At 43.7% G+C, this 25,204-nt stretch overlaps 3 protein-coding genes across 12 annotated transcripts in view; 2 read left to right on the top strand and 1 right to left on the bottom strand.

Moving 5' to 3' along the window:
- Window positions 1-371: 371 nt before the first annotated feature.
- LOC139537447 (hsc70-interacting protein-like) lies at window positions 372-7,058 on the bottom strand. Its single transcript, XM_071338787.1, has 13 exons — window positions 6,928-7,058; window positions 6,464-6,598; window positions 5,988-6,036; window positions 5,812-5,896; window positions 3,761-3,834; window positions 3,463-3,529; window positions 3,261-3,345; window positions 3,051-3,161; window positions 2,107-2,209; window positions 1,884-2,000; window positions 1,748-1,799; window positions 1,364-1,524; window positions 372-1,259 (listed from the first exon to the last, which is right to left on the bottom strand). The coding sequence occupies exons 2-13, from the start codon at window positions 6,571-6,573 to the stop codon at window positions 1,128-1,130; spliced, it is 1,146 nt and encodes a 381-aa protein (XP_071194888.1). The 5' UTR covers window positions 6,574-6,598; window positions 6,928-7,058; the 3' UTR covers window positions 372-1,127.
- Window positions 7,059-7,403: 345 nt separating this feature from the next.
- Window positions 7,404-14,980, top strand: LOC139537257 (xaa-Pro aminopeptidase 3-like). 4 transcript variants are annotated; one of them, XM_071338497.1, is made up of 10 exons: window positions 7,404-7,541; window positions 8,045-8,167; window positions 8,376-8,783; window positions 9,011-9,195; window positions 9,271-9,333; window positions 9,449-9,562; window positions 9,743-9,828; window positions 9,931-10,114; window positions 12,556-12,676; window positions 13,081-14,980. In XM_071338497.1, the coding sequence occupies exons 1-10, from the start codon at window positions 7,469-7,471 to the stop codon at window positions 13,245-13,247; spliced, it is 1,524 nt and encodes a 507-aa protein (XP_071194598.1). In that variant the 5' UTR covers window positions 7,404-7,468; the 3' UTR covers window positions 13,248-14,980. The 4 variants fall into 4 exon arrangements, with proteins under 4 accessions (XP_071194598.1, XP_071194685.1, XP_071194512.1 ...); XM_071338584.1 differs by having other exon boundaries at window positions 8,045-8,129; XM_071338411.1 differs by having other exon boundaries at window positions 7,523-7,541; window positions 8,045-8,783.
- Window positions 14,981-15,124: 144 nt separating this feature from the next.
- The window catches only part of LOC139536266 (histone acetyltransferase p300-like), a 31,885-nt gene continuing 21,805 nt past the window's right edge, over window positions 15,125-25,204 (top strand). For all 7 annotated transcript variants that reach the window (XM_071336685.1, XM_071336768.1, XM_071336937.1 and 4 more), the window contains exons 1-7: window positions 15,125-17,495; window positions 21,006-21,580; window positions 22,925-23,101; window positions 23,649-23,946; window positions 24,248-24,361; window positions 24,528-24,752; window positions 24,953-25,055. In XM_071336685.1, the coding sequence (XP_071192786.1) occupies window positions 17,402-17,495; window positions 21,006-21,580; window positions 22,925-23,101; window positions 23,649-23,946; window positions 24,248-24,361; window positions 24,528-24,752; window positions 24,953-25,055 (1,586 nt within the window). In that variant the 5' untranslated portion in view covers window positions 15,125-17,401. The remainder of the gene's footprint in view (window positions 17,496-21,005; window positions 21,581-22,924; window positions 23,102-23,648; window positions 23,947-24,247; window positions 24,362-24,527; window positions 24,753-24,952; window positions 25,056-25,204) is intronic.

Below are 25,204 nucleotides of genomic sequence, written 5' to 3' on the forward strand. Positions count from 1 at the left end.
GAGGCTGGTGAAGGGATGACAGTTCATAGTAATGGCTGGAATGGAATGAAACACTCCATCCACACATGACATTTCATCTACTCCATTCCAGCTACTACTATGGCCATCCTCCACTCACCAGCCTCCACTAGTGGATATATACAAATAAATGTGATATGAGGCATTCTGATTGTAGCCAAAAATGTACACACTCTTGACAAGTAGTTGAATGATAACTTGATGGGAATTAATTGACAAATGCACCAAGGGCATTCAGAACTGGTGAAATGAAGCAACGTTTTCCTAATGCCATGATCTGTGTTCACCATGGGGAATAATGGGAATTGACATTTTAATGACCAACTCATCTGATTAAAACCACCATGAAAAAATTATTTGCAACAACCAAATATTTATTGATTCAAATTGATATTTCCATTACGGTTTCAAAATCAAACAAAAGAGTAATATTACTTGTTTTTTGCATTTGGAAGGAGTCAGATATTTAAAAAATTTACGTTACAGCGAAAGTGAGTAAAACAGAAAACCTGAGGGAAATAGCTTTACCACATCCACTCCTGATAGAAAACAAATAGCCATAGTTTTAAATGGCTCAGTAGAGAACACAGAAGATGACAATTCCATATAATAATGTCCTCAGAGCTGGTGTCTAATGTGTGAGTCCTGTTTGACTATTCCAGATTCAGGTAAAAAACAACAACGGATGGGGTGGGTGGGAAGAGGTGTCAATGGGAATTCTAAATGAGAAGGCTCTGACAGGCTGTTTTGATTCCCCATCATTAACCAGTAGTGCTCCCATCAGTGTCTATGAGTTGGCTTGAGTAACCACTAAGAGCTAACAGCCCCAAATAGGTGGGCTCCATTTAAGAACATACAGTATAAGAGTTGCTGTTGACCCCCCCTCCACAAACCCTTGTCTAGTGTAAAAGTTGCTGCATGCCTCTAGTCTCCTCTTCACCCATCTGCCAATCAACATTACCCATTTGATCCATACACAGTGGAATAATCTCAAATAAGCTTTTTAGCTCTCCCAACACCTGACGACATCCATTTGCTACTCTCCCGCCACTCGTTCTTCTTCCCGCTCCCCTCTTTTTAAAATCGCCCCTCTTTTTTCTTCCTCTCCTCTAGGGCGAAGGGCTCCCGAACTTGGCACTCAGCTTGGTGATGAGGGCCATGACCTTGGGGTTACCCTGGTACTTGGCGATGTTAGCTGGGTTCTGAGCCACATCCTGGAAAGCTGCCATCACCTCAGGGTCCTGGAGAAAAACCACAGGAGAGATGGGATTAGATATGGATACTGACATGGAATCCAAGGGCTAACTTTAAGACTGCAAACACTTCAATTTAAGGAGCGTCGTACCTTCATGGCGTTGAGCACCTCCGGGTCATTAAAGAGCTCTCCCAGACCAGGCATGCCGAAAGGAGAGCCTCCAGCCCCCCCTGGGAAACCGCCAGCCCCCCCTGGGAAACCGCCAGCCCCCCCTGGGAAACCGCCAGCACCCCCTGGGAAACCGCCAGCACCTACAGCATGAGACAAGGAACCCAGGATTAATGCGATTACAGGGCTCCAAATGGACCCTTGGGTGATGGTCAGATAATGTAGAGCAGTGGTCACCAGCCCAGGTACTGGAGAATTACAGGGCCATGGATTACAGGCCTTTGTTCAAGCCCTGCACAGACAAACCTGATTGAGCTAATCAACTTATCGTCAAGACATTTCATGAACCCATATTCCCTCTCTTACCTGGGAAACCTGGGAAGCCACCTCCTCCTGCTGCTTGTCTAGCCTCCTCCTCCTGTGCAGAGTTAAAAAAAATGTTTTAACGTTGAGACACTATTTTGAAATTCTTATTCTCTCTGTTCTTGCACCAAACACTCACCCTCTGAGCTTTCTCATGCTCTTCCCTCGCTTTCTTTACCCTCTCCTTCCTGTCCTTGATCTCTCGCTCCTCCCTCTTGCGCTCATACTTGCGCCGGTGCTCAATGATTTTATTAGCCTGAGGAGAGAAAGAGCATGAGTTGAAAGTCAGACCAGAAGACACTGATTGACCAGACAACCTTGAAACTGCTCTGGTTTCAAAAAGACAGTTAGTGGCTGGGTACCTTGGGCTGGACCTCTTTCAGCATAGTGCTGGCATCCTCGTCGTAGTCCAGTTTGCAGGCAGTGGCCAGGTCCTTTGCTGCCTCCTCCCAGTGCCCCAGCAACCTGACACACAAAGAGGAAAGAGACTCAATCAAAGTATTGTATTAGGGGTGTGCCAAAATGGCCATACTCGTAATCGTATCTGTATATTGACAGTTGATAGTCGGATCAGATGATACCCGTGACCGGAAAAAACAGAAGTGTTTTAATATTTTATTTAACCTTTATTTAACTATGAACTTATTAGATGTTAGCAAAATACCTCCCTGCACATTCACTGCAAAATAAAGCTACAGATTAGGAGCAGCGTGCAGAGGTGTGTGTCTGTGTCCTCAACTTGCAGTGGGCTGCCACGTTTGCTAACACCGAGTCAGAATGCCCATCAGCGTTTCATATTTTTCCCCCCTACCCATGCCTCGCATGTTAGATATTATGCACATATCTTGATAGCAAACGTCCTCACCATGTGATTTATCATAGTAGCAGGCAGCAGCAATCTAAATGATCAGACCGAAAAATATGCAAGGAAAACTGATCTTGTGAAATTATGACGTGAGTGGACAGAGAAATACAACTTCACTCTATCCAATCAGAGCAGCATGAGCAACGTACAGCCAGGCTTTTTCTTTAGACAGCCAGCCAGTTGAGTTATTTAGACCATGTAGAACCTTGCACATGACTGACTAACTTGAGAAAGATGTGTGCTGACACTCAAATGTATTTTTTCCAATCACGGATAATAAAAATACCCTGATCATAATCGTATCCAGAAAATTGCCAATATCCCTTACGATACTCATTTTGTCCGACTACTCGGCACCCCCCTATATTGTATTACTTATAAATCATATACAACTGCATTGTGTCTGAAGAGATTGAATATGCAGCCTATCTAGCAGCATACTTGTGAGCTTTCCCCCTCCACTTGTAGGGCTGTGCAGAATCTGGGTTGATGTCAATGGCTCTGTCGCAGTCCCGCTTAGCTGCATTGGGTTTCTGCATCCGGATGTAGACGCTGGCAAAGAACATACGTCAGTCTGTATGAATACTACGTGATCATGTACTAGAGCACATCATGTGGTATGGCATTGTTAAGTCTAGCCGTGGGACTCACCTAGCCCTCTTGGCATACATGATAGCTACCCGTGGATTGAGTTTGATGGCTTCAGTGAAGAGGTCCAGGGCTTTCTGCAACTCACCTGTATTTGACAGCACCAAAAAGTGATAATTATAACCACTGGTCATTAAAATGTCTTCCTGATTTACTACAAGGTCAGGGCAATGTTAATGCAAGAACCTTAGAACAACCAACCCACCTTCTCCTAACGCTTCGATAGCTTCCATCTTCTTCTCGTTGGCCTGGTCCATCATTTCCTCTGTCACCTAAAGGAATAAGAACATACTATGTATCTGCAAGACATGAGATGCCATGTGGTCTTCTGCTTTGGCTGGGAAATTTCAAGCAGTCTTTTTCAGGGCTTGCATGCTCACTAGATGCATTTCTCATTAGTTCTCATCTGCAGAAACTCCCCAAATGAAAAGCACTTCATGCACTCTCCCATCCTTAAGTTATATTAATAACGGATTTGTCTTCAGTAGAGTAAATATTCTCACCTCCAGATTTTCAAAGTCTCCCATCTCCTGAGGTTCATCTGTGTCTGGCTCAATCACCCCATCTTGGTCAATCTCTGAAGAAGCAAGGGGATCCATAAAGCACTTCAGAATTTTAGCAGATATGAGAGACACTGAAAGCTTGCGCGTCTAATTCCACCTGCCCCACCTGTTTTGAGCCCCACATTTTTTTGTGGGCTTGCCTGTTTTAAAATGTTATTTTGGCATTAATACGAGTGACATATCAGTTTGCAAACAATGTAAAATAAATATATATATATCATTGAGTTAATAAATCCGCATACAAATATGGTCTTTCAGCCTAGCTCAGTGCTTTCTGTGGCGGTGGGGCAAGCCAGCAGAAAATAGAAGCGTTGCGCCGTGATTGGCTCAGTGTTCTGTCACTCACTTGGACACTACGTCACAACCAAGTAGTAAGGGTAGACATCAAATTCAAGCCCTTTGGCTCCTGCCATAGAATTACATTAGTAGTGCCCTTCCAAGAAGGCTCAAGGTCATTGGCCACAGATAAAATGACGTCAAATCACGTTATGTACAGTAGCTTTGATTGGACTGATCATGTCAACATCTTACTTTCAAAATCTTAGCTAGCAGTCATCAATTCGACAATCTACTGGCAAATAATTTTTAATCGTTGTGATATGAAAATAAATGGAGAAATTATAGTTAAATGTATTTTTTAAAAGTTAACCTTTAATAGATAAAACGTATCGGTGCTCATCAGCCATAAACATTACACAAGTTGGAAATCGCAAATTCAACAATGAGTGGTTTGGAAGGAATTTGTGACAGTGGCTAACTGCAAGCATTGCAACTGGGAAGTCGGGAATAAACGAGTTTTGAACGGTCATCCAAATCGGAATTGTAAATCCGGCCTCGGTCTATCTTAGATGACAAAATTTGCCTGCGAAGGACCGCCACACCACCTTCCTTTTCAAGTGAGCAAATCACAACAAGGTGAGTCCAAAAATGTATTATATGCTGCTGCATAAATTATGTAATATGCTAGGGAGATTTGTATACTGTAGCTAAGAAAGTAATATTAAGTATATGTTGTGTAGTAAGCTGTTAGTAGCCCGTGTGCCTCACCCTAATAATTTGGTCTATTTTCACATCTTAATTTCACCTAAAGTTACTGTTCTGACTCGGTGGTGCACATGTAGCCTATAACCTGTTAATGAGAAATGTCATTACCGAATATTGTAAGAGCTTTCATTGTGTGCTTATATGCCCCTTTTATTTATCCTACGGTTCTGATTTGGTGTACAGGGAAAACACTAAGAACGGCCCATGTTCTGAATTCTGTCGCTGTACATTTCAAAAGTGCAGAACAAATAGTTATATTGACTACATCCGTCCTGGTTCGCTCATTAATGTCTTAATCGAAATGACCAATTACCTCTTATCCGCTTGTCGTCCCCTTATGCTATAGTTTGTACATCTCAATTGTCAGTAGAAACCACATTTGCTTAAGCAAGTCAGTCATATCAGCTGTTTTTTTTAAAGGCAGTAAATTAGGCTGAATGAACTGTTTCGCTGCCAGATAAGGCTCCGCTGATAGCCAGGTGTAGCAGTGGTAAGGGGTTGGACCTGCTGTAGGGACAGCTTTATGTAGGCCCTAACAGTTTGTGGGCACCGTTTGTCACCATTAAGGTGCAATTAATGTATCGTTTAGTGGTGCAATTAAAAACATTTGCCCCACCAAGATCTACATGCTATAATCATCCACTGGTTGTATAAGCACTGCTCAAGAGCTTGGCAATCAGTTTATAAGGCAGCGTTACTAACTGTGTGGTCATGCAACGCATTGTTTGTTGATCTGCGGTCTTCACTGTATCACTGAATGCATTAGATGGAATGGAACTGTAAATGTCTGGGTGATGATTTATTGGTATGGTGTGCGAGTCTAAAAAACAATTTCCTTTTCAGAGGACAATAACCCTTTGGCCTGTGTACCCATTTTCTTTACGAACTCAATGGGTGACTGTGGGAAAATGTGTGGGCCAGGTGTGAGAAAGCTGCCATGGACATACCCAGTTCACTCTCCTCACTCTCAGAGGGGGCATTGGGCTCAGGAGCAGAGGCAGGGGGAGGAGCGCCAGCACATGGACACCCACCCTGAAATGAATTTGTTTTATTGGCTGAACTGTACTGGTAGGCTGTCAAATATAGCAACTGGATGGATATATGAAACAAGTCATACTTATACCTTGCATGAAGAGTCATTTTGGGGGGCTTGTGGAATTGTAGCTCCCATTCTGAAAAACAGAGTATCTTCTTTAAATGTTTCCAATATAAGCCTTTCAATTTTGCCAACTACTGCCAGTACATGTTGGTGTATTACTTAGTACAGTTGGAATTTATATTTTTTATTCAATTAATAAAGTACGTTGTACTGACTTATCAGACAGAGAGAAATATGCCTGATACTTAGCAGCAGCGAGTGGGTGTAACTGCGGCATTCCCGTTCAGGGTAGTTGGAGAATTGGCAACAACAAAAATCACACAAATGCATTAACAATGACTTCATTCATTTAACTCTAATACTCTTGATATCCGAGGAATAAACCGGGTTTTGAACATGGGTTGATCCGAATCCTAACAGATAGTGGCCCGCTAATTTTGACGATAAAGAGCAAGTGCACGCTTGACGCTATGCGATAAACAGAAGGATTATCAACTGACCCTTGCAACCAGGCCCGGAGGAAGCCGAGATCGGGAAGGTGCAATATGGAGGGATTTTCGTCGCACAACTTCACGAAGGCCTTCAACTCATGCACTTTCCGCGGGTCCATTCTCACTTCACAGGTCCAGCACACGCTACACAACAAGAAAGTGCAAGGAAGTAAAAATGAAACTGCTAGCTAGGTAGCTAGTTAAATATGAACATTGATAGCATACACTTGTGCTGCACAGCCTCATTTACTATTATTAGTAAACTAGCTAACTCCTTTATCTCAGAAAACATAGTTTGTCCCAGGGCACGTGCAGAAATGTAGCATGGATTGTGAGGATAGAATATTCTGGAATTCTGTCGAGTTAGTCATGCCGTGGGGATTATTTGAATGCATGATAAAATAAAGAGAAAACAAACCAGAAAGGCTAATTATTTCCAATAAAACACAGTATATGAGGGTTATATTAGCTACCTGTATGACCAGACAGCTCTTCAACGACGGGTAGCTTCGAGTAGAGGGGTGCAACCAAGCCTCCACAACAATCGCTTTAAAATACTAGTCGATGGTGTATGTTGTTCCGTAGATTTTTTTTTTTTTTAACGCAGGCATTAATTAGATAGAAACATATGACAAACAAAACAAGCGATGAGGTCCTGCGTGAATGGATCAAGTCGCAAACAAAAGAGGTCATATAATTGCTATCCAATCAAAAAACCTAATATTGTATTTCCACCAATGGTAACGATTGTCTTACAGGGGAGGCTGAAACTTGTCACCTCACAAGCACGGCAGACGGACAGACGCATTTATCGACATGATATAGTCACAAATTCCTACATGTTGGCTGTCGTATGAAAAGGTAGTCGTTTTATATAGTTTGTTTGATTTTTAGTCTGCTAAAGTATTTATATTAGATGTAATTGTGTATACCTCAATATAATTTAGCGCCACCACTTGTGGCATCATGATGATGGGAGTTAACTGTCGCTGATAGTCTGACCGACTTGCAACAATGTTGCCCTCATCTAACATTTTGACCAGATCCGCTACCCAATTGGTGTCACACTCAAAGTTTTGGAGTCAAGGTGAGTGGTGAAATATTTGGTTATTTGTATTTAATTTATTACAATGGTAGAAGGTCATTTTTATATCTTGCCACTGTCCAGACAAATTAGCTTATCTTACTACTGTAGTCACGGTCATGATCGCAATTGTTTACTCCAGGCGTCCTTTTCTCAAATCCTATTGGAGGAGAAGGTCCGAGGGGAGGGATCTCTTGCTTTCTCATCCAATGGGGTTTAGAGGACGCGTGGAGTATGCAATTGAGATCTTCCCCATGATTTATGCAAGCTAATTTCACATTGTATAACACAAATGCTTGCCTCAGCAAGATGGAAGGCATAATGCATGTTATTCCCCAATAATATGTCATACCTTTATTATAGGATCAACTTATAATGTCATGTATAAGTCTTAAATAATGTAGATTTGTATGGCCAGCTGATTGTGGAAGATTCTTTAAGACCTAGGTGAAAAAGAACTGTGAATTTATTAGCAAACTTTCCCCTCACTGGTAACCTCTCTGCAGGTCATCTGTGGTGCCCATGCCGGAATGTCTCCGTTAAACCAGGAGGGTGGAAACCGCAGAAGGTTCCACCAAGATACCTCGGCCAGCTAAGCCCCTTCACTCATCCACACTTCATAAAAAATGGTTTATGTACTCATGGGCATACAGCTATGTCCCATTTCTGCCAATCAGTTACTCTACAGCATTTACCTGAAATCAAAGCTCATTGTTATCTTATTCACAACCACAAACTATGGCTATGAATACTGTTGCACTGAGTACAGTGCAGTCGCTTCAGGGAGTTTTGAATGGTGGGTTTATAACTTCTTCCCCTTCCTGCTCTCTGTCACAGGTGAGGTGACCCCTGGCTTAACCCAAACAGAGTTTGATCTCCGTCGGCAAAGACTGGCCTCTCTAATCGAGGTTCAGGCAGATCGGCTGGGACCCACTGCTTCGTCCAACAAACACCTCGTCATTGTCCTCTCCCACCCAATCCGCTACATGACCAATGACATCCCCTACCCCTTCCACCAGAACCAGGACTTCCTCTACCTCACAGGCATCCTTGAGCCAGACAGCGCCCTGGTTCTGTGTGGTACCGGCCGCCCGGACCAAGCCATCCTCTTTGTACCCCGCAGGGACCCGGCCAGGGAGCTGTGGGATGGGCCCAGGTCAGGGAAGGACGGTGCGGCAGCGTTGACGGGGATGGAGAGGGTCCACTGCACAGAAGAGTTGGGACTTGTACTCAAAAGCCTTAAAGGTAGGGGGTAACTAGGGGAAAGTCATTTGAACATACATATTTTAGAGTAAATGTTACTCTTGGGATGAAAGATTAGGGATTAAAAGCCTGAAGAACGTAGCTCCAAATTGTGGATCAAATTTTCATTCTGAACAAATGCAACTGTTTGAACCATTTCAAAGTGATGTAAAGAAATTAGACAAACTATATCACTAACAATTTTACTCTGATTGTTCCCGCTCTCTCAGGTAGCACTGTGTGGTATGATGGCTCCAAGCCCTGCCACCCTGGGCTCCACCAGACCCATGTTTGGCCCCTGTTGGAAGGGGGGCCCATGGTGCGCTCTCTCAGACCCCTTACACACTCCCTCAGGGCCCTCAAGAGCCCAGCCGAGGTGGCTCTTATGAAGGAGGCTGGTCGCATCACAGCACAGGTGAGTCACCTCACGCACGCCATGAGTGAAGCACTCTCAACTGTTCACGTAAACCCTCTGCATCCCCTCTTTCAGGCATTCAAGAAGACTATGGGTATGTCTCATGGGGACATTGATGAAGCTCTACTGTATGCTAAAGTGAGTTTCAGGTCTTTAGACACTTTATAATTATGGTGTGTTGTCATATGGTTTAACACCTATGGTAGCAACAATTATGATGAAATGTTAATGTGAATCTCTTTCTCAATCCTAGTTTGATTTTGAGTGCCGTGCCCATGGAGCCAATTTCTTGGCCTATCCTCCTGTGGTTGCTGGTGGAAACCGAGCCAATACACTTCATTACATAAACAACAACCAGATTGTCAAGGTGAAGGGACATATGTAATGTTGCTGCTGAATGTGGGCACACAATTCTGAGGTCAGAAGTTTTAGAATTATTAACACCCCAGGTTTGCCACGATGGTACATACTACATCTATACCAGTAACTCTGTCTGTGTCCAGACAAACAAGACTTTGCCCAATTCCTTGTCTTTTCTTTCTCTCAGAATGGGGAGATGGTGCTACTTGATGGAGGGTGTGAATACTTTTGTTATGTCAGTGATATTACTCGCACCTGGCCGGTGAACGGAAAGTAAGTTGCATCAACAGAGATACCATTTTGGATATTCGCTCCTTCTCTCCATCCTTTTAATGAAGTCTCCTTTTCTACCCCTCTCTTGCATGGTGAGCCCAGGTTCAGCCCTGCCCAGGCAGAGTTGTATGAGGGGGTGTTGGAGGTGCAGAAGGCCTGTCTGTCTCTGTGCTCCCCAGGAGTCAGTCTGGACCACATCTACAGCACCATGTTGGCTCTGCTGGGACGCCAACTCAAACAGCTGGGCATCGTGAAGGGCTCCACCAGTGATGCTGATGCACTTAAGGTACGCTCAGTGTCGCTGTGTCCTTCTGCTCAAAGTAGTTCCATGGTTGGAGAAAATAACTCCATGTCCACGTTACCTGATAATGGTATCAAATGCATGCATAGATAACTGAAGTGTGTTTAGCATCAACGTAAATTATAATATATCACTTATTAACTCAAATGTTTTAATAGTAATATTTAATTGAAAGTAATAGGTTATATTTTGTGGCTTAAGGGGACTTAACCACGTAGACTCAATGGCTAGGAAAGGGTATTAGAGGTTAATGCTGTTTATCAAAAACCCTATTGGATAACAAACACTTTAATACTAATAACGTTCAGTAATAAACCATTTAGGTCCTTTATAATCCTTAAATTTATGTGCTGAAACTTCAGACCATTGACCTTTTTAATTCATATGGGTAAGAAATGTCAGGATCTGAGTTTGATTGCACATTTCCTGACAGTAAATTGGCTCCCGAGTGGCGCAGCGGTCTAAGGCACTGCATCTCAGTGCAAGAGGTGTCACTACAGACACTGGTTTGATTTCTGGCTGTATCACAACTGGCCGTGATTGGGAGTCCCATAGGGTGGCGCACAATTTTCCCAGCGTCATCTGGGTTAGGGTTTGGCCGGGGTAGGCCGTCATTTTAAATAAGAATTTGTTCTTAACTGACTTGCTTAGTTAAATAAAGGTTAAATAAACATTTTTAAAAGCAGCAAAAATAATGGCAAGTCTAGATCGGATTTTACATTTTGATTCAGACAGTACTAGAATCAGTCTTTAACACCACTGATTTCAAAAGGTGCGTACATTCCAGAGACATGGTTAATTACCGACAGAACAATCTAGACATGTAACGCAAGCGTGCAGTTTTTCCGTGTCGAGTGTGAAAAACAAGTAGAGTTCTCTAGTGCAATACTTGGGAAAGCGTATCGTTTCTCCCAGGATGCAACATTGTAAAAACACTCAAATCTCTCCGCGTTTATGAGGCATCGGGCCCTAAATTCATCATCCTCAGTGTAAGAGTCTAGGGTAGACAATAGCAACATGTTCATTTGTAGCCTAACGATCAACGTGAGAAATAGCCATATGTTTTCTAAGACTCCGTTTTAAAATATTAGGCCTATGAGGTTGCACAATAATCAGACCTGGGTGGTAGTCGGGAGAAGACCGAAAGGTGGGGGACAAGGATTGCAGCACGCCACAGGAGTAGCCTAGGTATCACACCTGCTTGGGTGACGCTTGTGTTGGGAGGCTGGGTAGGAGAGAAGGCATTCAGCAAGACTGGTGTGTGGTGGAGGAGCTTTCAGCAATGGCACCGAAGTGATTGATATCTGTTTGCTTTCTCGATTTATAGTTCTTAATAAATGTTTAGTGACCAGTGTAATTTCTCACCAAAAGATGGACATGCCATTGCCATGCTAGGCATTCTAGCAGTACCAGATGGTCTCAAAATGGCCTAGAATAGGGGTTCTCAAACTTTTTTGGCCTGCGACCCCATTTTGATAAAAAAAAAAAAACATAGTAACCCCGCCTTGTAAAAAAAATTAAAATAATTATGTAATCAACGGCCAATGTAAACTTTTTTAAATTGGGCTATGACAGTCTATTACAAATCAGTCTGACAGTATTTTTGACAGTATTTCAATCGGTATGGTTTGAAATGACTGAAATGTATCAAATGTATTGGGAAATTCAGAAGATTATCAGGCAATAATGTTGTATGATCTTCTGTGTAGAAAAGAACATCACCCCAAGTCTGATTTAGTGCCTAATCTTGTCCACTCGGTTGTAGGAAGAAAACAGAAACCGCTCTGTTCATTACAACTGCATTTAGCAGCTACCGGTGGTTACTGATGTAACCCCGGTTCTATTAACTAAATGCGAATTCTCTCACGATCCCACTACAAATCAGGTGACCACACATGGGGCCGTGATCTAGTTTGGGAAAACCTGGCCTAGAACATGTCAATGTTAAAAGAATAAGAACACAACACAGTATGTTTAAGGAAATATATTGAACATTTGATTCCAGAACAATCACACTGTTGTAGTAGTGTGATGTACTAATGTTGGAGTAATGATTAATAAATGTTGAGCAAACTGTTTGTAAATGGTTTATTACTGACCGTTATTATAAAGTGTTAGGCCTACCCATGATGGCAGTTAGCCTAGCGATCAGAGCGTTAGTCCAGTAACTGAAAGGTCGCTGGTTCAAATACCTGAGACGACAAGGTGAAAAATCTGACTGTGCCCTTGAGCAAGGCACTTAACCATAATTTACTCCTGGGGGGCTGTACTACTATGGCTGACCCTGTAAAACAACACATTTCACTGCACCTATCCGTTGTATGTGACAAATATGTCAAAATAAAGAACTGAAAGAAGGGACCCTATCAAACAGTCACATTGAGTTCAGCGCTTGAGCGTGCAGTGACCTGTATTGCTGCTTCCAGGCGGCAAGGCGCTACTGCCCCCACCATGTTGGTCACTACCTGGGCATGGATGTGCACGATACCCCTGAGCTTTCCCGCTCTCAGCCCCTCCAGCCTGGAATGGCAATCACAATAGAGCCAGGTACTGTATCCATGAGCCAGGGTACAATATCTCACTTGCACAGTTCAGTTCTTCATATTAGTCATATTCAACTGATTGACAAACTTTGAAAAACTGTGCACTTTTTAGGCTGGATTAACACTCCACTAGGGGTATTCTGCCTTAGAGGCAACACTTTATTACTGCACCACTCACCGCACGCACGGTGGGCTCCACATAGTTTACAAGGTAGAATTTGTAACTTTACACAAGCATCATTTATGTTTTGCTAAGGAGAATGTTTTGTGTAGTGTAAACCCAGCCTTCCCAGTGAAACAGCCAGAGATTCCTATACAAACACTGAAGCACTACTGTTCCAGTGTTTAATGCATGTGTGTGCATGAATGCATCAAGTGACTACACTCCAGTCCATCTCTCTCTTTCAGGGCTGTACATATGTGAGGACGATGACCAGGTTCCAGAGCGATTCCGTGGACTTGGGGTGAGAATAGAGGACGACGTTGTGATTCAAGACGAGATAAACCCCTTGATCCTGTCCTCTGACACACCCAAAACCATTGCTGATGTTGAAAGAGCATGTGCACAGAGTTAGGGCGGAGAGAGACTAGACATGGGGAGGGTATATACCTTGCTCCCAACTGGAGTGTGACCGTATACACTCCTCAAATGCTAAGTGTGAGCAAGAGTGAGTGTTCATCCCTCTCAAGAGTGACGGGTCACATTTCAGTGGGTTCGTCTTCGGTATATTGGCGATTGCACAATTTAATGTGCATCCCGCCACCTACTGTGCGGGATGAAAACAGGGTTTCCCCAAAAAACGGAACTATCAACAAAAACTAACAAACTACCAAAAATAAAATATATCAAACAACTTCACTGTTAAAAAATAAACGAATTTGATCCCTACACAGGCTCAGGGGGAGCCTGAGAGGGCGGGCTATCTTCCGGCGCCAATACCCCTTCCAAGTGCTTCAGATGTATACTAAACAAAAATATAAACGCAACATGTAAAGTGTTGGTCCCATGTTTCTGAAATAAAAGATTCCTGAGATGTTCCATAGACACAAAAAGCTTATTGCTCTCAAATTTTGTGCACAAATGTGTTTTACGTCTCTGTTAGTGAGCATTTCTCCTTTGCAAAGATAATCAATCCACCTGACAGGTGTGGCATATCAAGAAGCTGATTAAACAGCATGATCATTAAACTGGTGCACTTTGTGCTGGGAACAATAAAAGGCTACTCTAAAATGTGCAGTTTTGTCACACAACACAATGCCACAGATGTCTCAAGTTTTGAGGGAGCGTGCAATTGGCATGCTGACTGCAGGAATGTCCAAACAGAGCTGTTTCCAGAGAATTTACTGTTAATTTCTCTACCATAAGCCGCCTCCGACATCGTTTTAGAGAATTTGGCAGTACATCCGACCGGCCTCACAACCACAGACCACGTTTAACAATGCCAGACCAAGACCTCCACATCTGGCTTCTTCTCGCCGGGGGATTGTCTGAGAAGGGGGAGGTTGTATTTCTGTCTGTAATTAAAGCCCTTTTGTGGGGGAAAACTCATTCTGATTGGCTGGGCCTGGCTCTCCAGTGGGTGGGCCTGGCTCCCAATTGGCTGTGCCCCTGCCGGGTCATGTGAAATCCATAGATTAGGGCCTAATGAATTTATTTCAATTGACTGATTTCCTTCTATGAACTGTAACTCAGTGAAATCTTTGCAATTGTTGCATGTTGCGTTTATATTTTTGGTTCAGTATAAAATCCTTAAGTCCCAAAAACGTTTCTGCTGCAGCCACAATAATGTCCAGTTTCTTAGACTTCTTTGAGAGTTGAGCCACAGTTTATAACTGGCAATGAACAACACAAAATCCCCCTTTTTAACACGGTATCTTTTGACTGGCAGGAAACATTTACTACAGGCTGTGGTACATCCACTACCATGTATTCACTAGCATCACTTATTTTCCCAATTAATTATATGGGTTTCTGGAGGACTGCGTGATTATTCCTCATGGATCTGAATGTGGTAATGTTTTCATTGTCTTTTCTATTATAAAAAGAAAATGTCTGTTCTCACAAACTAATACATTTCACAGGTTCCTTGCAGGATAGGAGAGCATTAGATAATGGCTCTATTGTGCAAGAATTGTCTCATTTATTAGGAATATTGGGATTTGAGATATGAGTTTATTGATGAAGACAAAATGTATATTTGTGTGTGTTAGTTTTTATACGTAGTCATGTCTAATTGAAAATGCTGTTATAACAGAATATTCAGTTATATTATTTGTAACAGTTGGTCATAAATCTACCTAAATGAGACACCTGATATAAGCCTATATGAGCATCGTTTGCCGCAATGATAATCTTATTTGTATCGATAGAAGCGAAGCGCCCTCTTAAATATATTCTGATTTGTTGGTGGAACACGACTGCCCCCTACAGATGATAACACTGGTATTGCCCCTCCGAAAAAATTCGAAAGGATTTTCCGGGCAAACCCGAGTACCAACCCCCTTCACGCCTAATGTTGCTGTACCTCAACCCTCCCCCGTATCAGAGGAGTAGAAACAACAAGCCGCCATTTTGTTTGTGCGGACAGATCGAGAGAGGCAGGAGATACCGAGAAAGAAAGCGACTTCAGCGCCGATAATAGCGACTCCAAGACCCGCCGGTGAAAGAGTGGCGATGTCGTGTCGGTGCGAAAAGAGGGAAGAAAGTAAAAATAAAAGATAAGGCAGGAGAAGAATGAGGGAGTGAAAAAAGGAAAATCTCTGAAAATCCAAGGAAGGGGTGTTTTTACGGAGTGGAGAGGAGAGGCGGAAGAAGGCAATATATTTAACGAAGAAAAAAACCTGCGAGCGAAAGAAAAAATACAACATGAAAAATAAATCATAATTTGCCCATCGCCACAGATGAAAAAATGCCCGCATAGACAAATATACCGATAATTGTATATTGGGTATTTGAGGCGGGAGTAAAAGGAAGGTTTAAAGGAAAATATAAATTAGGATAATCGTGAAGGGGGGCATTTACCACCACAAAGACTCAAAGGATTTTGTGGACCACATATGTTTGGGGGTGTTGCTATCATTATTTTATGGACGAAGCTTGACACTTTTCTAAAATAGCCATAATATTGTAGCGACCCCTCGCTTTATCAGATTTTCGCTCATCGCTGTATTCTCTTGTTCGGGATTTTTTTCTTCACTTGCATTGCAACCTAAATCAGCATACGCAGTGACCGATGATTTCTTGCAATATTTATCAACCAATTTCATCTTTCTAATCAATGGTGATCTTATTGCAGTAGGTTATATGATTACCTTTGAAGAGCTTTCTTGGGTAAGCTTTAAATCTCAACACTTGGGGAAGTAAACCAAACGTCCTCTGCAAAATAAAACTAGGACTAATTGAATCAATTTGATAGGACATTAATTGGCACATTCTGGGCTATAACTCAAACGATTTTTGCAACATCAAATCTCAGAATTTAGCCTAAATGATTTGTCATAACACAAACTAATTGCTCAAAATTGTATTGCTTCAATTTAACCTCATTGCATGTAATTGGCATAATCGCGCAAAGGGTGCAACATCCAAATGTGCATTCAGTGTCCGTTATTTTTTCCAATTCAGTGCCTTGCATTGACAAACTAACAAACTAATGTCACGATGTAGACTACAAGTAGATGGTAAGGGAAATTTATTAAATGCATGGAATTAATTTATCGAATAGGAGCCCATAGGTGTAGTACAATCTATTGGAGAACGGAACTTGGATCAGTCAGCGTCACTGTATTATTTTTTTCAGATTTGAATTGCACCCCTATACAATGATATTTATCTAAAAGACAATGCGAATTGTTTTCAATGTTGAATGAGGTTTTTAACCCATGCTTTAAATGCATCTTAAACCACTATCACTCATTGGGACTGGGTATCCCGGTTTCATAGCCCCAAATATAGATAAGCCTATCAAGTTCTTGTTTCTTGACGATCCCAATTTACGTATGGGGATGATTTTGATATTCTGTCACTGTCGGACACATTCATCCGTGTTTTTTTTATTAGACTAAGGACCTAACGCCATAATTGTATTATTTGACAACTCATTACTTTGTGGTAATGTTGGGATCAAATTGCATTGACTGCAATGGCAATTCAGACAAAGTGGAAGATTTATCCGTTTTCGGGTCCCTCATAACTGTTGCATGAGACGAGGCCCCCAAAGGTACCTACCACTGGGGTACGGTTTGCTTGCGTTCTTTATCGCGTTTCCCATTTTGCTTCCCTGGACACGACCCCTGAGTGGAGTGCTCTAGAATTAAACACTCGATTTCGCCGGCGACTATGGCGGAAAAGACTGATGCTGCCATGGAGGACAGGTCTTGGGACCATTTTTCCAACGCCAAAGAGGCTAAATGAGATTGTCGAAGGCCTACTTGCTTGTCTTTTTCATCGACTCCACCTTCCCTCCTTCTAAACTCGGAGAAATCTATAAAGGAACAACATCTCCGACAGGGGAGGGGGATTGATAGCGACGGCTAAGCATAGATCGAGAGTGGGAACCCTGAAAGGAAGAGTGTATCGCAATTGCCTCCTTTCCCCCTACCGTCCCTAAACGGTGGGGGAAGAATCACAAACATTTACAGAAGGGAAGTTTGAAAGAACTCAGACGCAAACAAGGGAATAAGCCAATCCTTCGTGGATATATAGCTATTTTTTAATTCGTGAAAAAATATGGCCGATAATGTTCTGGAGTCCGGCCCGCCTTCAGCCAAGAGGCCTAAACTATCATCCCCTGCTCTCTCAGTCTCCGCCAGTGATGGAAACGGTAAACATTTGAAATGCTATAACAGTCCTGCCTAGCTGTTCAGGGATGTTATATTACCTAGCAAGTTAACCAGCTTGTTTTACTAAGTTCACATGAATGAGCCACATCCATCATCAGCCAAGTTGTAATGCCAACGTTAGCTACCAATTAGGTGGTAGTAGTAAAGGTTTGCTTGTTACCCAACTGGTCAAAGTAAAGTAGACTGGCTCATTGCCCTCCCAGTGCTATCTATGGTCTGAAGTTATCTGCCCGCTTGAAACAATGGGATAGTCCACGTATAGCAACTTGTGAATTCACAGTATTGGAATGTTTTAGGTAGTTACAGTAGCTAGTTGGCCAATTTAGCTAGCTAACGTTACTTCTCCTATTTAACTAGCTGCAGCTTGCTACCATTTATGGATAGCCAGCTAGTTAGCTAACGTTAGATATTTAACTTGAGCGTTGCAAGCAATAAAGATGCATGCTTTTGATGTTTGTGTAGCTAACTAGCTGAACGTTAGCTCTTATCAATCTTAGGCAAGGTGGCATAACTAGCTTATCAGAGAGGTGACACCATGTACATTTTCAGTATTGGATTGGTGTAGGGGTTCATTTATTTGAACCTGTTCAGACAACTTCGCTGTAACATGGTGTCTGAAGTGTTGTTATACTTACGGCAGTTAGTTAGCGTTGTGACCGAGCCATCACCACTTCTGTGTGTTGTGTACTGCTGCATTGTTGTCTAGTGGCTACACTTGCTAGCGAGAGTCAAGTTGCTCGTGAGCAGACGAAAGTTGTAGTGCCTTTTGTCGCTACATATGTAGCAGCGTAATGTTATCTTATGCGTTTGTATGCATAGTCTAGTTTTTTCATACCCTTTGTTTTTAAAGTCTGAATTGTTTGGACTGTAGTATAAGGTGGTGTTGGACGTTATTCCTACCATTGAGTCCTGTCGTTGTTTTTTGCCCCTAATTTGCATGACTGCTATACAATGTTAACGCCTTTGAATACGTTGATAACATGGTAAAAGTTAAATGTCAAGCTTAAATTATTATAGGCCAGATTGAAAAACACATCAGATTTTCTAATTATGCAGACCCCACTCCCTGACGCATCCAAATCATATTTATTCAATGGGTAGTATTCAAAGGAGTTAACATCTGCCTTGGCTGGTAGTTGGCACCCACGATTCCCCATTTTGTTTGTTTCTCCATGTGATGTTTGTCATCAGGATGCTTTTATCCACATATTAAACAATTCAGGATTGCCCAAATAGGTCCCTGCATAAGTTTTAGCTTTCGTTTCAATGCAATTTCTCACATGACACGAAGTCTAGATGTAACTTTTTTGGGACACTATGGCCACAATTCGGCAAAAGATCAGAAATTGTACTGTACTAGCTCAACCAAGTCGCCATTACACATGAAGCATATGCCTTGTACAAGCATGTTCTCTCTTAACATACAGCTCTGATTTTAAGTGTCATCCAAGTTCTGTTGTACCTACTGAGTCATTACTGGAATTCTAGGAAAGGCTCTGCACAGGTCTAACAAACCACTCTGTGGTGAAAAGTTGATTCTGTTTGGAAGGGAAGAGCAAATGCAACATGCAACCCCCCAACTTTCCTAAAAAAAAAAAAAAAAAGACTTTTGACCCTGTGATGGAACAATTGGTTGGGCTGTGAAAATGGTGATGTCAGTCCAGTAAACCTCTGCTGTCTGTTGCCTCCCATTGTGATGGGAGTCTGAGGCATTGGTGCTGGACTGAATCTTGTGGACCAGGTGTAGCTCACAGTAGCATTTGCACAACCAAGCATTTGCAAAATCACTGCTTTAGAGGTAGTTTCTGTCATCATCCACCAGACACAAGTGTACACAACTAACCAAGTGTTTCATTGGTCATGGTGGTGGGGGGGATTAGACTAGATCTTAATTTTAGTAAGAGTCGGGGGATATAGGAGGTAAATTGAGAAGGCTCTCTTTCTTGTTTATGAGACTGACGGGGTTCAACGTCTGTATGTAGCTCCTCTATCTTAAACTACAGGTACGGATTTTGTATCCATGCCGTGCACAAGAACAATTTGAGTGTTGCCTGTGCTATAGTCACTGCAACTTGGAGGGTAGTGTAGAAATATTAACACACCCACCTGTTTCTCTAAAAGAGACTCGAGCTTGACTGAGGATGCATGCTTGCATATTTGAGCGGATCAGCTCTTGTGTGTTTCATGTTAGATTTTTCCCCCTCTAAGATGGCTGCAGTCTGCTGCTGCTCTAAGCTAGAGATGGCAAGAGGTGAGACTGAGATGCTTCTGGTGCCGTAGGCATTTCAAGTCTCTGCCAAGTACATCCTCAACCTGGTGTCATAAATGGACCACTTGCCCCCCCGTTTCCGAAGTTCTATATCCAGAGGTGTTTGTTTGCCATATGATAGGCATAAAGGACACAAAGGTTTGCCTTTGTTTGGTATCCACCCTGCACTGTAAGTGAATGCACGTGTCTCAGACGGGAAATTCAAGTAGATCTTGCAACTTAGCAGGTATGTCTGTGCTCTTGCTATTTCCCTTTCTCTATGAAGAGGCAGAGAAATGTCCTCTATACACATGCATCCACCTGCTACTCAGTCAGTGTTTACTTCTGTGGCTTCGCACTCTGACCCTACCCTGTCCACTCTGTTTGCCACCCCATCAAACCACAAACTGGCCCAGGAGAGGAAACCCTTTGGTGGGAGGCTGCAGCCAGCCGCTGCACTGACTTAGGGTCCAGAAAGGGGAGGGATTAATTTAGTTGGTTGCAGCCAGCCGCTGCACTGACTTAAGGCGTCCGCATACTTCCCATCTGAAAAAGTTTGTGCATATATGATGACATTTTGTGACGTTTTTGTGTTCGACGAGGGTTTGTTCGGCTGTTTGTGCACACCACAGTTTTTCATGAGGCAAGCCGAAGTCCCGTAACCGAAGTCTACGCCCTTTTGTCAGTGATTGGTCAACCGTACGGATTCTTCAATAAAGTGTTTGTCATTAAACGAGAGACGACTTGTTTTCATGCACGTTTTTTCACTTGCGAAATACTGCAACAAACATCTTAGTTAGGTGTAAAATTGCATGACTAAGACCACCTCAGCAAAAACATCAAAGTGAATTAAAGATTTCTTGAGTTAAATTAATTCAGGCCATTTTGAGGAAGTGTATACTGGCTAAGGTCTTTTAAGCAAAGGTCTTTTAGGGGAGTATGCGAGGCACAGACGTTCACCTCGCCTAGCCAAGTTTTGCTAGGAGTAAATGGAACATAGTATGCAGATGCCGTTAGGGTCCAGAAAGTGGAGTGATTCATTTAGTTGGTTCTTTTTAGATGGAGTTATTTCTCTTTCCAGAATGAGTTATTGCTGCACATACATTTGAAGGAGGTTAGAGCTTTATTAGTGAGCTTGCCATGTCAAGGGGCACAAGTGCATTTATTTGCTACTGCTCTCAATGTACACCTCAGGATATCCCACTTACACTGCCCTTTCTTTCCTCCTCTTACCCCCTTCCAGATTTCGGTTCACTCTTTGACCTGGAGCACGACCTACCCGATGAGCTCATCAACTCGTCGGAGCTGGGGCTGGTCAACGGCGGGGACCTCAGCCAGCTGCACACCAGCCTGGGAGGAGGCCAGGACGCTGCTGCCAAACATAAACAGCTCTCGGAGCTTCTCCGGGCTGGAGCGCTGCCACCCTCGGGTCAACAGGGAGCCACCAACAGCCCCGGTGGCTCCATGGGACTCCTGGGCAGCATGAATGCCTCCCCTGGGCCCCAGAGTATGGGTCCCCAGGGGCAGCACCCCTCACCCCAGCAGGCTGGCATGATGCAGCAGGCGGGCATGGTGGGTGGACTGAACAGGGCCATGATGGGGGCCCAGAAGGGCAACGGACAGCATCAAGGGTCCACGCCCCAGGGCATGATGGGAGGCCAGGTGAATGGCTCGCCCCGAATGGGTTACCAGGTCAACCCGGGAATGGGAAGTAACAGTAACCTGCTGGCAGAAACCCTGCAGCATCAGGGGGGGCAGCAAATGGGGGCAGGGGGTCAGGCTGGGATGAGGCCACAGCAACCTGGAGCACTGAACAAGGTAAGACCTTCTAATTGTTTTGTAGATCGACTTGTGTTCATAAATGTCTACAGGAGCAGGATCCTCTTTTACACATTGACGTTACTGCTCTTTTGCTCTGTGCTGGTCTTGGTGTTAAGCACATCTGGCTATGCTAGCTGTCTTGACACCAGACAACAGTGAGATACTATGTTTAATATGTCATTAGATGGTTTCAAGATTGCTCTGAATGAACATTAATTGACCAGAATCTAGAAGAGTATTTAGTGTGTGAACTGTGAAGTGCCTCTTTCGGAACTGATCAAGTATGTCTGACGGCAGCAGAGCAGATTCATCAACCTTTACCCTGTTATTGTGTATCCCAGCTATCATGTTGCCATAGGCTAATTTTAAATACGCACTTCACATTGCTATGAAAATAATTGGACCAGAATGTCGGTGCTTTTCAGTTTAAATGCTTGTTTGTTGGTGCTGTAAATATGACAATCCAATCAGTTGTCAGAGCTGTTTTCACGAGGGCTGGGTGCAGTGGATGCTGTCATGTTCAGGCTGAATGTTGCCTTGCTTAACACCTCCAGAGCTGTAGACTGCCTGAGGCTAAAAGCACAAACCATCAGTGCATGTTCTCTTTTAGTGTTTGGGCAGCTGAGAGCGTAGATGTTCATTGTCAGTTGGGCAGTGTCTACATGGGTTTCCATAAGGTGTCTAAAACAGTGGGGAGTAAGAAGGGTGCACACTTACAGCTGTAAAGTTCCATCCCAAACGATCCTGATGGGACCTAGCTGAGCAGTGACCAGCTTATTTATCTGTTGGCCGTATCTGTCTTTTGTTGGAAGTAGTTTATTACATTCCTTTAGGCTGAGGATATTTTGTAAGGATAAGGGTTAACAGATGATGAAAGCTGCTGGAGTAAGATCTGATTTGGTCTTTCTCCCCCTTAGCAAGCAGCTGTTCTCTCATTGTCACCCCTAGATCACTATTGTCTTCAACAGAGCTTGGTGTTTGTGTGAAAATGCTAGGAAAATTCAAGCTATTTGTTGAATTATGTTTTTGTAAGTATGTCAGCGTTAATGCTTTCTTAACAACCTCCGTGAATAAGACCAGACTGATTACTGCTCAAAGCAGTGTAATGCCTAATGGTCCAGAGATTGAACTCTATTATCTGTCAACAACTTATCTCAGGTTGCTAGTGATTTTAAAGTTAATGAAGCTTAATTAGTGTCGTTTAATCTGCTCTAAAAAATCTGGCAATTATTTATTTTTGTTCAATAAAGAAAAGCAGGACCATGAGTGTAAACTACATCTCACTCACCTAACATTCCCTTAATTTCTCCCCATCTCTTCCTCTGCCCCCGTCTCTCTCAGATGAATATGATGGCTAATGTGGGCCCCTATGGTGGTCCGTACGGTCAGTTAGCAGGCCAGGTTCTGGGTGGTGCTGGGCTGGGCCCACAGCACCAGAACAAGGCTGGTCTGGCCAACAGCCTGGCCCAGTTCAACCTGGACAAGAAGACACTGCCTATACAGGGCATGGCTGGGATGGTGAGGGCATGCTCCTTCATTCTTCTATCTTTTTCTGTTCCTCTTATTTTTGTGAAAAATATAGGGCCGGGACAATACCAGTATTGCGATACGTGTTGTGGCAAGGAAACAAAACATGAAGTGGATTTAACTTCTTTAGGATAACAGCCCTAGTGTTGGAAACAAATGTCATTATGTTGTCATCCAGACTCACATTTATTTGTTTCCCAAGCTATAGCAGACTATTTTACATACAGCAGGTTTTTAAAGTACTAAAGAGTTTGGTCTGCTTCGTGTATTCATTTTTACCATGGAAAAAACATTGCGATACTGGTATTGTCAGTCCTACTAAAATACTAGATTAAAGACCCTCTGGACTTAAGTGGTAATTCACTCACAATCCACTGCTCTTAGTTCGGCCCATCCCACCTTGTCAACTTTGATCTCCCTTTTTAAAGGCCCTCCCTTGTCTTTAATCCTCCATACAGCCCCTCTATTCCAGCCATCTTCCTTTACATCCCCCTATCCCCTCTGGTTAACTCACTCTCTTTTCGCTCTGTGTCATCAGGCCTCACAGCAGGCCTCGGCAGTAGGGCCAGTGTCGGTGGGTGGAGCGGCGGTTGGAGCCGGGGCCCAGGCTGGCCTTGGTACTGTGGCAACAGGTCCGGGGGCAGCGCCTCCCACTGCCGACCCGGAGAAGCGCAAGCTGATTCAGCAGCAGCTGGTGCTCCTGCTCCACGCCCACAAGTGCCAGCGGCGGGAGCAGGCCAACGGGGAGGTGCGCCAGTGCAGCCTGCCCCACTGCCGCACCATGAAGAACGTCCTCAACCACATGACCCACTGCCAGGCTGGAAAGTCCTGCCAGGGTGAGTTGGTGGTCCTTTTCAATACTGTTATTCTTGGTTTGTTAATATTCTGAAGTGGCTTCCACTCTCTCCTAGAGGAAGTAGAGGAAGCCACTTTAGACTATTGAGATGTATCCTTCCTCTTGGTTTGAGCTTCATTTCATTCATGTTTCTGTGTTGCTTTTCAACAATCAGGCCAATCATGCTCTGGGGTTTCCCTTGTTTTTACAGTTAGATTTCCCGCCTTACTGCTGACATTAGGTCTCTACTGGGACACTGTCATTGTGTTGCGTTGTCTCACTTTCTCTCTCTTCCCCCTCAGTGGCACACTGTGCCTCGTCACGACAGATCATCTCTCACTGGAAGAACTGCACTCGGCACGACTGTCCTGTCTGCCTGCCGCTCAAGAACGCTGGAGACAAAAGGAACCAGCAGTGTGAGTGTGGTTTGTATTGAGCCATGTGTCCGTCCTCTGCATTGTGATGTACTACGTGTGTTTGAACCAAGATGGCTACCTGTTCAGCATCGGTTCCCGTCATCGTTCATGGCAAGTTGATTATCTCTCACTCTCACTTCTTTTCCCTCTCCCTCCATCTCCACAGCTCTACTAAGCAGTGCTGGGGTTGGCCTGGGCAACTCATTAGGGGCAGTGCCAGGGGGTCAGCCCAGTAACCCTAACCTCACCCCGCCCAACCAGATCGACCCCAGCTCCATTGAGAGGGCCTACGCCGCCCTGGGCCTCACCTACCAGGGCAACCAGATGCCCCAGCAACCACCTCAGGCCAACCTGCCCAACCAGCCTGGCATGCGGTCGTTAAATGCCATGGGTGAGTGGGCATTGGCTCGTCAACAACAGTGTTGGTGAAGAGGAGGAAGAATCTAGAAAAATGAACAACGACCAGGGGCAGTGTAGCAGACTTCTTAGTTTAGTCATTGATTGAGCAGGAGAACATTTTTAAAGTGTATGGTTGTGATTCCGAGGAAAGGAACTGCTTTGAACCTGTCCTCTCTTTATCTGCCCCTGTAGGAGGGAACCCCATGGGGATGAATGGAGGGGTGGGGGTGCAGCCCCCCAATCAGTCCAACCTGCTACCAGACGTCATGCTTCACAACAATATGAATGTGCAAAGGTACAACAACACACTCATACCCTCCCCATGAAATCAAATTTTATTTGTCACATGCGCCGAATACAGCAGGTGTAGACCTTACCGTGAAATGCTTACTTACAAGCACTTAACCAATAATGCAGTTCAAGAAATAGAGTTAACCTTTCTAG

This window comes from Salvelinus alpinus, chromosome 1 (assembly GCF_045679555.1).
Source record: "Salvelinus alpinus chromosome 1, SLU_Salpinus.1, whole genome shotgun sequence".
NCBI classification, from domain to species: Eukaryota; Metazoa; Chordata; class Actinopteri; order Salmoniformes; family Salmonidae; genus Salvelinus; species Salvelinus alpinus.

Coding starts and splice junctions, on each gene's coding strand:
- LOC139537257 (XM_071338411.1), top strand. CDS start 8,165: ATGGTTTATGTACTCATGGGCATACAGCTATGTCCCATTTCTGCCAAT. Junction 8,784..9,010: donor TGTACTCAAAAGCCTTAAAG/GTAGGGGGTAAC, acceptor CCGCTCTCTCAG/GTAGCACTGTGTGGTATGAT. Junction 12,677..13,080: donor GGCAATCACAATAGAGCCAG/GTACTGTATCCA, acceptor TCTCTCTTTCAG/GGCTGTACATATGTGAGGAC.
- LOC139537447 (XM_071338787.1), bottom strand. CDS start 6,573: ATGGACCCGCGGAAAGTGCATGAGTTGAAGGCCTTCGTGAAGTTGTGC. Junction 6,037..6,463: donor CTCCGGGCCTGGTTGCAAGG/GTCAGTTGATAA, acceptor TCTGTTTTTCAG/AATGGGAGCTACAATTCCAC. Junction 3,835..5,811: donor GAGTGAGGAGAGTGAACTGG/GTATGTCCATGG, acceptor TTGCTTCTTCAG/AGATTGACCAAGATGGGGTG.